This window comes from Pelodiscus sinensis, chromosome 14 (assembly GCF_052426305.1).
Source record: "Pelodiscus sinensis isolate ZL-2025 chromosome 14, ASM5242630v1, whole genome shotgun sequence".
NCBI lineage: Eukaryota > Metazoa > Chordata > Testudines > Trionychidae > Pelodiscus > Pelodiscus sinensis.
The window spans coordinates 45171461-45188831 of NC_143065.1; the positions used below are offsets into that span (position 1 = coordinate 45171461).

The 17371-nt window shown below is 42.0% G+C and overlaps 1 protein-coding gene across 2 annotated transcripts in view; it reads right to left on the bottom strand.

Annotated features, from left to right (window-relative positions):
- The window catches only part of UACA (uveal autoantigen with coiled-coil domains and ankyrin repeats), a 59207-nt gene that overhangs the window by 8050 nt on the left and 33786 nt on the right, over positions 1-17371 (bottom strand). For both annotated transcript variants that reach the window (XM_075896811.2, XM_089782103.1), the window contains exons 2-15: positions 13694-13827; positions 13078-13166; positions 12240-12304; positions 11756-11813; positions 10422-10492; positions 10205-10311; positions 8702-8883; positions 7632-7669; positions 6710-6796; positions 4785-4892; positions 2669-2701; positions 1930-2028; positions 1690-1720; positions 532-584 (exon numbers count right to left, since the gene is read on the bottom strand). In XM_075896811.2, the coding sequence (XP_075752926.2) occupies positions 532-584; positions 1690-1720; positions 1930-2028; positions 2669-2701; positions 4785-4892; positions 6710-6796; positions 7632-7669; positions 8702-8883; positions 10205-10311; positions 10422-10492; positions 11756-11813; positions 12240-12304; positions 13078-13166; positions 13694-13827 (1155 nt within the window). The remainder of the gene's footprint in view (positions 1-531; positions 585-1689; positions 1721-1929; positions 2029-2668; positions 2702-4784; positions 4893-6709; positions 6797-7631; positions 7670-8701; positions 8884-10204; positions 10312-10421; positions 10493-11755; positions 11814-12239; positions 12305-13077; positions 13167-13693; positions 13828-17371) is intronic.

Genomic DNA, 17371 nt, shown 5'->3' on the forward strand with positions numbered 1-17371 from the left:
ATGTGTGCTGTGTTAATTTTACATCATTCATAGAATCATAGAACTATAGAGCTACAAGAGACCTCAGAAGGTCATCAAGTCCAGCCCCCTGATCTAGGCAGGACCAATCCCAACTAAAATCAACCCAGCCAGGGCTTTGTCAAGCCAAGACTTAAGTTCTAGCTGTTTAACATGTCATGGGGTGCAGAGTCAAACACTTTACTGATGCCAAATTAACCACATTTGTAATCTCAAATAGATATCCAGTTTGACAGGATTTATTTTCCATAACTTCATACCACCGCCCTCCTGCAATTCTTGACTCAGTCCCATATCAGCAACAAATTAAAGAGCAATGCCACCACATTTCCTCTAGAGGGCACCAGTACTTACAAAATAGCTTAGTGACATTCATTTTGTGTGTATTACACATTTCTGTCCTACAACGGTACCTACATCAAGCCCGGATTACATGCCCAAGAATACGTATAGACCAAGACAGATCACAAATAGACACACCAAATGTTCACAGCCTCGATAAGTAAATGTTACCTGGGATTCTGTAGCAAATACTTGACTCTGTTTAAGCAGCATATCTTCTTTCCCTAGATTACCAAAAATAAGACCATTTACTACTAGTTTTAAGATAGCAAACCAGAAGTTAGGGGGTTAAATTATCCCGGTGCAATTCTATTCGGTTCAACAGAACTGCATCAGAAATTAATTTGGCCCATAAGTTATCAAAACAACCCTCCTTTAGTTTTTTTTCACGTGAACCCTATTCAAGAGAATAAACCTCTAAGGCAAAGAAAATATCCCCATTGTCAAGATAAGATAAAAGCCTCTTATTTCAAGGAGCCATAGTGGCACCCACTTACTTGCTTTGATTTTTTTTTTACTACATCAACATTAATGCTGTGCTCATCCAGATCAGATGGCAGTCAAACTTGAAAATTAGAAGTATGTCCACATCCAAAAAGGGGTGGTTTGTGAGCTCAGAAGCCTAAGCGCATACACTACAAAGCACTTGTAGATATGGATAGATAAGCTTGCACCAAAGCCTTTCAATCGTTCATATAGAAACTCCCCGTTCAGAACTATTCTACCAGACGCTCACAGAACAACTTCTTACAAACACTGGACTTTTAAAAATCTCTTTAAATGGGACCCACAAATCTCAAAACTAAAAACACCACCACTGTCTTATGTACAAGGACTCTGATACGACAGCAACACTCCCCAATATGGGCTCTGAAAGAAAACTTGGCAGAATCGGGATCTTCAGACTAGTGGCCATCGTTGTTACTTGTGAACTTTGCATAGTTTGCATAGAGAAGGAGAAGACAGTTACAGCACACCAGCTTCTATCAACTATTCATGTTTTTATTTAGAAGGGTTTAGTGAAATTCACCTCCAATAATTACAGACTGTGAAAACCTGATCCTGCCAGCGAGTCAGAGGATAAGTGTTAGAACACTCTTTGCTGTGTCTTAGGTTTTTTAAGTTTTTATTTATACCTATTCAGAATAGGAACATCTACCCTCACAGAATACATCTGAGTGTACAGAAGTGAGACATATAGGTGAAACCCAGTTATCATTAAGATTAGCCTGAGACTAGAAAGAAAACAGAAACAAAGGGCCACAGTTTCATTTGAGACTGCATAATGTATTTAAAAAGAGAAATTTTAAAAGCAAAAAATACCATTACCGAAATCGCTTCCAGAGCCCCGAAGACCACGCTGAAATGAAAAAACAGAATGCAGCAATTGAGATAAAAATGAAAGTCATTTCGTTCTACTTCTACATACAGAACGAGGTGCTAATACCCAACTTTACCGTTTAAAAGGCATAAGACCACTCAGTGTTTGTTTTCGAGGCTTTAACAGGTATAACTGCCCCAACAGTTACGAAAAATACATCTGCATTGTTGGAGTTAACTACAACATACCTCATAGTGTCGAAGTTTCAATTTCAGAACTTCAATACTTCTTAAGCTTTCTTCCTGCTGTTTTTCCTTGGACATTAAGAGTCTTCGCAGCTCGTCTTTCTGAAGAACAAGCAATGGCTGAGACTGAGACCAGCTATCCAGCACTACAGCCAGACCCGTAAGCATTTAGGACACTTATTAAAACTGACTTAAAGGGTTCTCCTACTAGAGGCTAGCATGCAGAATCCTTTGCTTTCCAATGCCAGTGATTTTTTGCCATCACTAACATCTGTACATTTATTAGTCAAATGAACATGCAATGACGACAGACAAACCATTAATAACAAGGCTGCATGCACCCGAGGTCTTCTGTGTATTGAACGATCTATACGACAAGCAATCTACTTCAAAGATTTATTGGCATGCTTTATACAACATCCGTGGAACAAGATTATGGTGATAATGCCAGAAGCCTATATAACTAATGCAAGGCAACACTAGATTTATGTCATTTTGATGCTCATTCATCAGAAGCTATTGTCTTCACTGTACACAAGTGGAAAACAAGGAAACGAATTAATCAACTTTTGTATTTAAAGCTAAAATGCTACATGTTCATCTTTCAAGTGGCAATCATTAAAACTGCTATATAAAGGTCATAATTAAAGTAATAAGATGAATGAAGGGAAGTATTTTACTTTAGCTTGTAGCCTATGCTAAAATTTAAGGTGGAGAGGAGAAAGAAAATGAGTTTTCCTACCTCACTTTCAAGATCATCTGCAACCATTTGCTCCTAGAAGGCAACCAGAAATCCCACACCCCCAAAAAATCATTTCAGTTACATCTTAACAGGGATTTGTGTGTATTTGATAAATGATCACTATTTTAGTGCAGAAGGGTATCTGCTGCCAACATGTCTCTCTCTTCCATTTTCCATATCCCTCCAATTTTTGGCAAGGAAGCACCTCCAGCCTGTCATATTAAGCAGACATTAAATAGCTTTGAAGCCTTGACATATGTGCTAATACAACAGACTGCACTTCTAAATGATTGAGACTAGTATCCCTTTGTGAATCACATTTTCTGCCGAGCTATTTGCCACATTTTTTGTTGACTTTGGGTGAAAATGAATGCTCGGACAAGTTCTTCTTGGTGCTGTTGCTCAAAGTAGTTAAAGTTTCACTTTGTGGTAATCATGAACATACCAATGGACGCCTGTAACACACAAAAATGGAGCTATACATACACATAATAGGGAAATGTATATGCTGGAGGATTATTTTGAGGACTGTTGTTTAAGTTTAAAAAACTACCTATGAAGAAAGCACAGGGGGAAAAAAACCTGGTTCCCAACAAACAAGTGGTTAAGTCCAGCTCGATTTTCCTCTTCCATTCTACAAGCTCCTAGAGTGCTGGAAAGGCAGGGGCGGATACACAATGCCTCTGGAAAAACAGGGCTTCAAACTCACTTGGTGACAGCTGGGCGAGTCCGAGGTTGGCAATCTTTGTTTCGATTTCTACAGACTGAAGATTTGCTCCTGCAGAACACTCCAGCTAATTACTACATTTTGATGTCTGCTGAGTCACCCCTGCCAGCTCTCAGTACTAAAGTATCAAGCAATGCCAAAGAAGCAATCCACGTACTAGTTAATGGATAATCACATTCAGGGTTTTTTCATTTGTTTTTAATACAAAATAAAAAGACACTATTAAAGGCAGCATATCTGCTTTGAGCCATGCATCAGAGATTAGAATTTGTTTCTTGAGGCTGTAACATGAACCAACATGCTCTCCAGTTTGACTATGATGCAAGGATTTGAGTATCAATAGAACTACATTTAACAGCGTTTCATGTTTGAGAAATGACCACAGTATTAAAAGGTCATCTCCCTATGGATATACCATATTGCAGCAAAAAAATAAAGCAACACTGAGTCAACAAGAACAGCTCACGAGGAAGCAATAAAAAAAATTACAGAACTCAGTTATCTATATTTTCCCCCGCCCATGAAACAGACAGTAAAATGATTGATGAAAAGGGCTACACCAAATTTATGGCCCATTCTGATCTATTTCATGGCCAGAGGGTTTTTTAAATTGATCAATTTCAGAAACAACTGAAAATCTGAAATGTCAGTGTTGTAGCCACAGGAGTCCCAACCCAGGAGGTACCTGGAAGTGAGTCTGATTTCTCATCCCACTCCATCCTAACAGTCTTGTCTCCCCACAACCCATCAGCAACTCACAATTAGGAGCCCCATGACTGGGCATTTTCATCAGTAAGAGATGAGGGAGATCAGATTTCACAGAGAAGGGCTTATTTCATGGTCTGCAGCACATTTTTCACATCTGTGAAATTGGCACTGAGGAATCCTTCAGAAAGGGAGTGACAGCCTTCCCCCACACACGCCTTTCAAAACAAGCTGGTTATTCACCAAAGAACAGCAAATTACACTTCAAAGCAGGGTGGTGGCTGTTTTAAGTTAAAATAAGCACAGTAATTCCATTTCCCACAGATATACAAGCAGAGAGGCTATTGATTTCCTGATGGAACATTTGATTTTCAAAAGCTAGCAACCCACCAATAAATCCCTGGGCCCTTTTAAATGGGCAGTTCGCTGTGAGTCATTGACATTTCCGTTTCAAGACTTTTAGAGAAAGCCATTCTTGTGTGCTGTGCCAACTTCAGAAAGGAGGTCTTCACAGACAGACATCTGTCAGGGATGGTCTAGATAATACTGGGTTCTGCCGTGAGGGCAGAGAGCTGGACTCGACCTCTGGAGGTCCCTTCCAGTTCTAGTTTTCTATGGATTCTATGATTATTTACGTTAGATAACAGCTCATTTTTAAACATGGATTATACAAAATCCATTTACCTCATTCAGTTGTAGCTCTAGCACACCGACTCGTTCTAAAAGTATTTTCTGTTCCTGTTGAATCTCTCTCAGTCGGTCTTGCAGATCTTCATTTTCTGCCTCCAGTTCCTTAAAGAAAATGTAGGTACCTTAACAAGTAACCATAATGATTGTTCAGAATACCAGTGCTTGTTTATCAAAATCTGTAACACCTCTGTAGCCTGGCTTTTGATGAGTTTACAGGTACAATTATTTAACGTGCCTTCAAATTCTCCACCACTCGAATGCTTGTCCCTGGATAGTTTTTTATATAATCCTGTCCCTGTCCATACTTCAGTGCTGACAGCATTTCAAGAGCTCCTTTTATCTCTTGGCTGTCAACATATAAAAAACTTGTGTTAAAAAAAAAGAGCAGTCTGAAACCCAGCCACTGTATTCAAAGATGTATTGCCTTTTAACATGCTGCCGATCTGAAGTGCAGCAGATGACACCTTAAATCACGTCTTATTAAACCAGAACAAATACATTCACCATGTTTTAAATAAAGTGCAATATTTCAAATTAGTATCGTAACCTTTATCAGAATGAGACCATTTATTGGCCAATTTAATTTTTCCCACTATTAAAAGACCATTCATAAATAAACTCAATAAGGAACTGACAAAAGCTAAAAGTTTAGAATTAAGCTTCCATTACAGTAACTTCTCACAATGCACACACTAAGGTACTTAAACAGCAGAGGTGATACAATAAGCTATGTATGGTTCTCAGTTTTGAGGCCTATGACCTCAAGTCATCCCGTTGAATGCTAAAACAGTTTATAATAGCAGCCTTAATTTTAATCCAATTTTAAAAGTTAGTCCCGCAATGTTATTTCACTTTTAAGAATCACCTATACTGGCATACTAATGATCTGAGAAATAAATGCTTAGCTCCTTATTACACTACCATTTATCAACACTTGAGTGCTCTTTACAGAATAGATCTATTTTAACTAATAAAAGCCTCTACAGAACATATAAAATAGACCCTAATTATACACCAGTGCACAAAAGGGAGAAATAGCTTTACAATGGCTTGCTTGTAGTTATGAGGTGGAATCAGTGTCAATGATTTATAGGGAAACACGAGGTACATTTTGTGAAGCCATTTCTTGCTTTTACATTAACATTTTCTCTATAATGTACAAGACTCAATCATAAGCCAGTAATTCCCGCACTGTTGCCCCAATCCTGAAAAGTAGCCCACGTTGGACCTCCCTGGTCCAGCACCCTCAGGACCTGACTGGTCCCAAACAAGGGATTTTGCTGGACCAAGGGAGATCATTTCTGGCCCCCCAACTTAGCTACACTCCTGGCCTGGCCACAGCCCACTGGCACTCTGGCTGCCTGCCTCAAGCCCAACCAGACTCCTGCAGCAGGGCTCCTGGCTGCCAGCCCCCCTGCAGCCAGCCTGGCTAGGCTTCCACCCCTGCAGAGCTCCCGTCTCCAGCCCTCCACCAAGACTCTCTGGTCCAGGAACACCTGTGGTCCTGCCAGACCACGGATGCTGCCAGACCAGAGTGTCCCGGTTTAGAGAGGTTCAATGTGTAGACATCTTCATCTCTCACTCAAAAGGAGGTAGTCAGCACTTAAGAGAATCAACAACTACATAACCAGACATGTGTAACAGCCCAACCTTGGGCTGTTTGATTGAACCAATTAGCATGCATTTTAAATGAAAGTGAAGACTCATTAGTCTGACAAGACACTGCAGAGATTTTATCCATTTTAAAAAGGGGGATAAACAAGTCACACACTTGCAATATTGCACGTTAGCAACGTTCCACTGAATGAAGTGTTGAGAACTGAAATACCACATTCCTGGTATGTGATTTATAACTAAACCCTAATCTTTATGAGTATACAAAGCACAAACCCCTTCCGGCTTGTTTTATTCTGATTTACCTGCATGCTTGGCTGTTCCCTCTGATACTGCTTGAAGTTCACTTCTTGTGGATACATCTGATTCCATTTCGGTGACATAGCAGTAACCTGTTATTGCAGCATTGAAACATAAAATAGTCAATGTAAGCAAACTAAACTCATGCTCTTTCACTTTCTGAGCACAACATGTAAACCCAGCGTTTTCTAGCAGAAGGGAATTACAATTAGCTATATATCCCACAGGGGGCAGTGTTGTTATTAGTTCATGCACATTCTGCTAGTCTATGTTTCTCAGAGGATTAAAAACAAAAATCAGATGAACGTGTCAATCTACAGATATAGGTCGTGGCAGTTTCATTTCAAATCCCTAAGTCAATAAATATCCATCTCATTTCAATATCAAGGGCCAGCGTGCCATCCACGACCAAGTGGCACTGAATGCAGCTGAAGAGGGCTGTAGCTTCTCCACCAGTGCCTATGTTTAGTCGGAGCTGCTTTGAGCCTACTTTAAACTCTGCCAGCAGCCAGAGAGATCACCATGCCACACCATATCCCCTTCACTCCAGGCAACCGACATTTCTTTAGTGGCCTAGAGAATGGTGTTTGGGCTGCTACTGTGGTTTTACACCACTGAGGCATTTCCCTGTGCTAGAGAGTCTTCCATTGGCTCTACACTGATTTAATGGGTCTGGAATCAGGTCTCAAATACATTCAGACTTCTAGAGAGCCAAGCTTCTCAAGAACCACACAAGTGACAAAAAGCAGCACTTACGCTCACAAAGATGCACAATACAATGATTTTCCACTACATGGACTGTGCATTGTTAAGACTCCCAGGAAAAATGACATGTTGTTGAGCAAATATTTTAAAATACAAGGTAACTCTGAGCAGGCATGGAAATGTTTAATATACCAAGACATTTAGCAGAGAAAATAGTCTTACCTTTTGTTCAGGCTGCCCTTTCTTCAGAAGCTCCCTTGCTATTAAAAAAAAAAAGCCACGCAACAACAGTTAAGTATATATAAACTAAAAGCATTATTTCAAGTTAGACAGTGATTTAATAGTTATATTGGAGGAAATAGTTACAGGTTGAATCTCTCTAGTCCAGCACCCTCGGGCCTGATTGGTGCCAAACCAGAGAATTTGCTGGACCACAGGTGGTCAATATTGTCTAGCAATACTAACAGCCCAGCAAGCAGTGGAAGAAGACAGTTAAGGGTGATTTAGAGCTAAACAGCAAAAAACACCGAGAGCCTGGACTGGGGGCCATAAACAAACTTTATGGGACCATGGAAAACTTGAACACATCCATGATACATGGACAGCTAGCTAACGACCAGAGAGGTTCAACCTATACTAATTTGCATTTCTGATTTTGTTAATTGAAAGAATAATCTCAAACCCAAATAGTTTTTACGATTAGGACTGTTTCTCATCATCACTGATAGGCTTATACCAATTTCAAGAAAGCTCTAAACAATCCTATTTAAAAATGTATCATTTCCATTTCTGATTATTTTCCAAATGTAGAACATTTACATCATATACAAGGTTAGGTTTTGTAAGAGCATAGGGTTACAATGGAGTGTCCCAGGATTCGATCATTGAAATGCTCCTGTTCTGAACAGAAGCGACGGACAGTCTGTGCTCCAAGATTAGTGTGCCATATACTGTGACAAGGCCACATCCTTGTTATTGGAAAGAAGCTTATTCAATACAACAAGCAGCCTGTGGCAACTAATATTCGTTAGTCTCTGAGGTGCCATAGGACTGCTAGTTGTTTTCAAAGTTACAGACCAACATAGCTAGCCCTCGGAGAGTTATTTCCAAAAAGACATTGTTTGACCACAAAATGTAATTCAGACCATTTTTTTCTTTAAACCATTACAAAGCTTAGTATTAATAGTATCTGCCCACTCAAGATCCAACACTCCCTGCAAGAAGAACAACAGACATGAAAACAAAAATCCCAGAAGAAAAGTCTCCTGTGGATAAAGGAATACTTGTCATACCTTTGCCGGAGTCCTCAATGGCAGTCTTTATTAGGGCCAAAATGTCAATATTGTCACCAATTCTGGCATAGTAAGAACAGTCATGATCAAGGGCATCAACCAAACTAACATCTGCACCATTTTTGAGCAAAACTTCTACTGCATCCTTGCAGCCATATTCACAGCCTAACATCAGAGCAGTCCTAGGGGCAGGGAGAGAGACCACAAACATGAGACACCGGAGGAGGGGACAATATTTGCAACGAACAGCTTACTTGAAGTACAGGCAGTCCCCGGGTTACATGGATCCGACTTACATCGGATCCCTACTTACAAACGGGGTGAGGCAACCCCGCACTAGCTGCTTTTCCCCCTAGCAGACCAGGGAGACGCGAAGCTGGCGCCCCACCCAGCAGACTAGGGAGACGTGGAGCGGCTTTTCTCAGCAGACACCTCAGCTTGAGAATAAAGGACTGAGGGAAGTGAGGTGTGGGAGAATAAAACTGAGCTCTGGAGAAATGTTTGGCTAGAGTTTCCCCTACAATATGTACCAGTTCCGACTTACATACAAATTCAACTTAAGAACAAACCTACAGTCCCTATCTTGTACGTAACCCGGGGACTGCCTGTAGTAAGCACTACTTTTGTCAACTCAACTGCAGAAGCTTATGCTTAGAGAAATCCCCTACCCACCATGTATTTTCACGTAACTGGATATTTCTATTGAACTAATACATAGAGTATTTCTTTGATAAAGCATGTTACTGACTGGTTTTATTCACAGAGAAAATGAAAATAAACCCAATTCTTACTCTCCTCAAGAAACTCATTTTCTAACACACAGGTTTATTATCCCACCCTCCAGTTCAAGTTTGATTAAGATGTTCAGCACATAAATTACAAATACTACGGGGGAGGGGGGGACAAAAAAAGAGTCCCACACAAACTCCAGCCATATTCATATCCAGCCTGGAAACATGCAATTCCATCCAAGCAAGTGCATGCATACACACACACACCCTTTTCAGAAGGATTGCTGCAAGATCCCATATTCCAGCCAAGACAAGCCCCACGCCTACCCCCTCCACAGAGCGTATTTAGAATTCAAATAGAAATATCTGGGGAAGAGGTGGCTGTGCATGCAACGCCGAGTGCGAATATGTAAACACACCCAGTAAAAGTGACCAGACAACCTAAAGTCACTTAGGAGCCTAAATGGGACTTGGGGCCAGAGAAGCAGACAGGCATCAGTGAAGAGATACTCTGTACAGACACATGTTCGAACTCAGGCATTTGTGAAAACAAGAGGACGTCCTTTTCACTCGGGCTTTCAGTTATCAACTCTACCTGCCTCCAATTCACTACAAGCAGCAGCCTCGTCTCTACACAAGTCAACAGCTTTTCAGCTGCATAAGGCAGGATTACGTACACAGCGAAACAGACGGCCATGGAAATTATAGACTTGGTTGGTGGAAACAAGGTATTTTGTGAATGCTCTCTCGTGTATTTAACACCCCGTATTACCTGTTTTGTTTGTCTCTGGCATTCACATCAGCTCCCCTGTCGATCAGAAGCTGACATACTGTTGGGCGACACATCTGAGTGGCCAGCACTAGGGGTGTCCTCCCATCCTGGAAAATAGGACAAAGTGGGAAAGGGCACCTTCTCAGAGAAAGGCAACACACGCAGCATGCCATTAGAGTCCGAAGAAAAGGAAGGGGAGCAATAACTAGCGACTTACTCCATCTTTGGCATTCACTGAGGCGCCATGATCACACAGCAGCTGAATACAAGAGGAACAGTCTGACATAGCTTTGGGGAACAAAGCAAAGAGATTGGTTTGTGTGTGGATTCCACTTCGAAGACATCATCTGCCGAGCTCCACTGTGCAGCCACCATTCCTCTGGCTCTGCAGGACCAGGGAGGACTCAGACTTGTGGCTGTCCTTTAATTAGTCATAGGAGCTGCTGAACACATACCCTCTTTGTCACCAGCTAAGCGCTCCTGGAATGCTGCTCTCAGCCTATGGAGCAAGATTCTTAGATTCGAAGGCAAACGGGAAGCCTGTATCTAGTCTATGCAGGACGATGCAGACACCCATAGAATACACATTTAATAGTTTATCACCGAGCTGTGCTTTTGAAGGACTAAGGATAAGTGACCACTATATTCTTCAGCACACATCTCAAAGTTTGCAGGGCAAGAGAAGTTCATTGGCAGGAACTGACATTCCTGTACTAAAATTTTAAACAGGTCTTAGCCTGATGCTGCAGGTGGCCACTAGTTACAAAGTAGAGTCATTTATGGAAGCAGCTATGTAAGATCCCTACAGAATGCCAAAACCCAGCTTCCAGCCTCTACTGCACTGATTCAATGAACTCTGGTGCTGCTCTTAAAAGCATGTACAATTTGAAATGCCCAGGTTATCTTAGTTCACTGACATTGTACAGCAGTGTTCAGAGCATCGATTCTTGCCAGACTGTTAAAGTTTCAGAGAAAAACTCATTTGTTGTATTGCAGTTTTTAAGCTTCTTTTGCTCTTGTTTCTAAACTGATAACCCATCAGAGGCATGTCTTCCTCTCTATGGACAAAAATCTATGACAATTCCAAAATTTTAAAGCAGCAGCTATTTGGGTAAGAATACAAACCTACACCTACAAAGATGTCTTAAGCAGTAATCCAGTTCCTCACATTTACTAAAAATGAATAAATATCGTGTCACGCTCTACTGCCTCTGTCCCCACACAGAGGCACTTTTAAGCTTAGAAGCAGGAGATATTTCAACTAAACGGTCTTCGTCAAAATTTTAGGCACCTGAAAATAGAACTTGAGTGCTCCTACAAATATTACCTGAATAATGTTTCTTTTTATATCAGCTAAAAAATTTCTACCATAGGATTTAGAAAGGTCAATTTGAAGGAAAAAAAAGCTATGCCACTTTCTTCTATAGTAAGCACTCTATCATAACGTACCCTTTTCAAGTGCGAAATAGAATTTAAACAAGAACCTCCTAAACCTAAAACTAACAAATAAAGTTTTATGCAGCAGCACCTGAAATAGCAGACACTGCTTACCAGCATCATGAAGAGCAGTTCTCCCTTGAAGATCCAAATTTTCAGTTGGACAATTGTACTGTTACAAGAATAATTATTAATTACTACATATGTATCAATTAGGATTTAGTTCCAATATTTATAATGCATAAGTCATTTAGGCTTACAAATAAAAGAATTAGAAATCACTGAACTAGAAACATTTAAACCTTCATATTTAAATTCTAGAAATGTTAAAAGCTTCAGTTAAAGTGCACCTCTGCATACTTTTCAGAACTGGAGCATAAAAATAGTGATAAGAAAAGTTGTAAGTAGGAAATTGGCTTGTAAGATGATAAAAATCAGAAATACGATTTAGGGACGGGGCAGTAGCAAACACTGCCTTTAACTTATTTTTAAAAAATTGACTTGTGTAAAATTAACAGGATCTCTTGACAAACTTCTATTTCTCTTTTATGTCTAAATATAAAAGGCAGCACAAGGATTGGCTTGCAGTCTTTAATACCTGTAATAGCTTTTGCAAACAAAGAGCATGTCCATATTTTGCAGCCAGATGCAACACATTTCTCCCTATAGATTAAAAATATATAAAAGCATTACATTGGGAACAAAAGTAGGGCTATCATTGTGAACACAGTAAAATATACCATGAAGATATTTAAAATGTTCCCCTTGTTATCCAGATGCACGATAAATAGGTATGTAACACTAATTCATAAAGAACAAGAAGTTTGACAAATAAAATAACTGACAATTTATTTCTTCTATACTCCACCTTTCCACATGCCTCCTGACTCACTGGAAAATTCAGAACCTATATGGAACTTCAAGGTTATGAAATCCCTCAAGATTTCCAAGCTAGTTTCTGAACCAAGGTTTTACATACTACTCAAACCCAACCCTTTTTGAAGCTTTCCCCACACCCTTTTTCGAGTGCCATAAACCATACTATTTCCATGCATTTTTTAAACATTTATGTATTAAGGTTTACTAAGCTAAGATAGCAAATGTAGACACGAGTCCATATTCAGGGAAGCCACAGTACTTACAATCATTTTTGCTATTTTGAGTTCAACTTTTCTATTGCCTGAAAATCTGTTCAATTCAGAGAACCTAAACTATAGTCAACACAGAACCATGTACTCTCTACAATGTTTCTAGCCATGCGGAAGCAAAGAACTTCAATTAGATACTGAAACACGTATTCAAGTCTGCATCTATTTTAGCCTGTTCCATACTACAGTACAAACAAGCATTTAATGTAGATTTTTGTTTGGAGGATTGAAATCAGACATATGCCAAGTGTTTTTAAAAATGTCACCCTTAAACTTTGGGGAACGTACCTGCAACATCGGTGGCTATGATATCAACCCCATGTGTAAGAATGGCATTCAAACAATCCAAATTTCCTTTTGACGCTACAACATGAAATCTAAACAAAAAAGAAGATACTATGCATTTCTTTGTTTATACTGCCTAGTTTTGCATGCAGAAACAGGTAAAAAGGGTAACATTTGCCATCCGAGGCGAAGCTCACAAGAAAAAAAAAAAAGTTGTACAAGGAAGTGTTACACGCAAGTAACACATTGCACTCACATACCTGGAAAGCCTAGTGTTCTAGCATGTCCTGACTGCTAAATGAACCTTACTGACAGGGGGTTCAACAGAGCAATGGTATGTGTCTAGATGAAATGCACATTTCTGTGTAGGATGGTTCAGCAGGGAACTTATTTTAGTCAAGTATGGAACATGTAGACACTTCATTTGCTTAAAATCATCTACTGCTAGTAAGTATGTGGAACTCTAATTCTGTCATCTGCTGTCTGTTTCAGTGAGGGAGGCATCCAACATGCTCCAGCAGTAAAAATGCTAAACACATTTTCAAGTGCTACAATGAAGGAAGATTTATAGTCTAAATAGATTTCCCCACTCATCCACTGCATTCTGGGAATTACTTACGCAGATCTCCCTTCCACATCCAGTTTAGTAGGGTTGACTCCCTTTTTGGCAAGGATAGATGAAATTTTTTCCACATCTCCCCTTTCAGCTGCTTTCATCAACCGATCGTCATATTTGTTCCAATCTGCATTCAGCTACAGAGACACAAAATTAAAAAAAAAACTGAGTTTGCTGAATAGCATGAACCCATGAAGGTGTAATAAAAAAATCTCATGATTCCCTATTCTATTAACTTAGCAGATATTGACAAATTAACTGTATGTACACAGAGCAGCATGTTCATTTAAAATCCCTACCAGAAGACATCCCACAGGTTTCCCACGGGGGAAAGCATAAGAGAAAAGCCACACGACAGATGAATAGACACCCTGCTTAATTCACTACAGGAAATGCCCACATACTCCAGCGATGAGGGCATTACCAGAATGATATATAGAGTAGACATCACACGCTGAAGAGGAAAGTCCCCTTGGAATTCTGTAGATTTCAAGGAAGACCCATGTGCTATAAAGTCCAGAAATAAATAAAAACCTGCACTAAAGCCCAATATGAAAACAGTCATAGGGCATAAGGTTAAAGAAACGTAACTATGTCTCTGCCTGTTGCCAACTTTCCAGCCTGCAAGCTGCAGTCTACCCAAGTGTTTTTACCAAAAGGTATTTTAATAAGGAATTAAAGTTTGCAGTCATCAAGATCTGAAATCATTTTAGGGTTTGAGGCCACATACAAAGTCTTAGAGGTGCAACCCTCTGCACAAACAAGGAGTCCCGTGGCACCTTACAGACCAACCAGATCACTTGGGCATAACCTTTCGTGGGTAAAAACCACTTGGCCAATCTATAAGTCTTAAAATGCCACAGGACTCCTCGTTGTTTCCACATGCGAAGTACAGAATCCACATCTTTATTTTACATACACGTGTAGGGTATGAAAGCTTAACCCTGTGTCACTCAGTACAATGAGAACTGTTAAAAAGCACAGGAGGGAGCGGTTCTTACATTTATATGCAGGAGGGGAGGAGGCTCCACAGGAGCTGGTACACATGGGAAGCCAGCTCAGAAGCTGGCTCCCTGCAATCACCGGCTCCTACCTGCTCCCCCACTCCCAACTCCCCCTCCTCCCGCTGCTGCCTCTGAGTTTTGCAGTGGCTACACATTTACCCACATTTTAACATCCCTACTCTCCACATGTTTGCAAAAAAAAGTTTCTTGTATAGCAACCAACAGGGATGCTGAAGACAGAATGGTGGCTTCATACAATTGGACGGGGAGATTTTCCCACAATGTATGGTGTATGTAATAAAGTGCAATGGGAGATTTCAACTAAATTCAGTCCACAGACTGAACCTCTCTCATCCATGACTCTGAGGTTCAGCAACATTTATGGTCGGGCCGGACCACACATGTTGCTAGATCAGAGAGCCCTAGCCGCAAAGGTTGAGCGCGGAGATGGCCTGGCAGACAGTAGCCCACAGGACCAGTGACCTGGTGGCCAGGGAACCCCAGAAGTGCAGCGGCTGCCATCCCACGCGGGGATGAGGGCAGGGAGCAGAGCCATGCAAGCAGGCTGGAGGCAGCAGAACCAGGCAGGTGAGCCAGTGCAGGTCAGGCCTCCAGGTTCTCCCAGAGCAGCAGCCAGGAGAGGAGCCACAGAAGAGCCCAGACGTCTGACCGCCCCTGATCCAGCAAATTCTCTTCTTTGGGATCACTCAGGTCTCGAGGGTGCCAGACCAAGGGGGTACAACCTGTATGATCCCTTTGTGTAGGACCATGGTGTCCAACCAGTTCAGAAGCAGTAGCCACTAGAGTGGCTATTACTATAGCAAACTAGCCCCACTCACCCGGCCACATAGCCACATGTGGCTAGTGTTTTGGATACTACGGGTGTAAGATATCAAACATCTAGAAGAGGGCGGAGTCATTAGAAAAATACTACAAATCCTGCTAATTTAGCATTAAGCAGCATGGAAAATAAGTGTTGCCAATCTGACATTAAATTCATCTTTAAACCTAAGCTGGCGCAAATTTCATTGAAGTGGGTGTTGTACCTGCTTATTTCATAGCTAACACCCACCACACGATTGCCAGGAAAAAGCACTGGCATAAATGGCAGGGAGCCTGCTTTTATCCAACAAGTTGCTCTTCCTGGTGCACATTCAAGGTGAAAGAGCAGGGTGGGAAGCTACCTAACTTTCCAGTTTCAGAATGAAAAGCTGATGCTGGAACCAAGCAAGAGAAGATCAGGCTCTCCCCTACTTTCACCATAGGCATTTTAGCTGTCCTCAGACAGTTTTGAAAGTCAACCACTGTTTGGGGGTGGAGGTGGGGGGGGGGGGAGACTTATTTTGGTCAGGGGCCGCACAAAAGTGAGAAGAAAAAACCAAAAACCCCTTCTACAGTTCCCTCACACACCAGAGCCTAGGAAGGCCTGGGCTAGTAGATTGTGGGCCCCCGACGCTCTGGGGTGGTGCCAAAAAGAGGGGGCTGCTGGCTTGGGGTATGGGATCTGGCCAGGAGGGAGGATACAGGAGCTGGCTGAGGCAGTAGTAGGTTTACCAGATGATTTCCAAAAGATACCAGACACACTTGATCTCCTAGGGGGTGGGGGATAGGGAAACAGTCCACAGGGAGCAGGGCTGGCTGCGAGGAGGTTGGGGGGAGCAGGGCTGGCCAGGAGGGAATTGGGGGGGGGGGGCTGGCCAGGGGATTGGGGGAGGGGAAGCGAGGCTGGCCGGGGGAAGGAACCGCGGGGAGGGGGGAAGCAGGGGCTGGCCGTGGTGGAGGGGGTGGGGGGAAGAGGGGCTGGGCTGGGCAGGAGGGGAGGGAACCGGCTGGCAGGGAATGGGGCTGGCCCAGGCGTACGCAGATTGCAGGGCACAGCCCATCCCACACATGGTCCCAGCAGGGCACATGGGGGAGTCTGGCCCCGGGGGATTCCGTCCGGCCCTGCCCCCACTTGCGTAGGTGCATACTGCCTGGCTGGTAGACACGCTCACGCAGTGTGGGTGTCTCTACCAGCCAGGCAGTATGCAGCTACGTACTGATACTCATGATAATAATAAAACTTAATTAGAAAATACCCAACATTTATAAGTCCGGTATTTTCTCAATTGGTTTCCCGAACAGAAAACTCAAATACCAGACTGTCCGGTTCAAAACCAGACACCTGGCAACCCTAGGCAGTAGGGCTGAGCTGGAGGTACGGTGCAGGTGTGGATGGAAGATTGGGTGCAGGAGCAGAGGGAGTACAGGAGCAGGATGAGGAGCAAGCCCCAAGCCTCAGGGGGCTGGATCCAGGCAAGCCAGGTTCCCCATCCTGATTTAGAGTGAACAAAAATGAGAGTTCACAGAGTTGTTTCAAATGGCCTGCAGAGGACTAAGCTACACAGATTTCATAAGATACTTAGTCATTTAAACATGATTTGTGTAATTCACACACTAAGCATCACTCCGACACCAAAACAACCACTGCTCGCCCCAAATTTGGGATTTCTAAGAGATACAACAAGCCAAAATGTCTGAGGAACCTGCCCCAGTAAGTGAAACTCACTTCCATTTCTGGTTCAGAGGCATACAGGTCACTCTGAACTGCCCTTTACATTCCAGAAAAATGCTACTCTGAGCTAAGATTCTGCATGCACCATTTCAGACTGATCAATTCAGTAGTGGGGAAATTGCT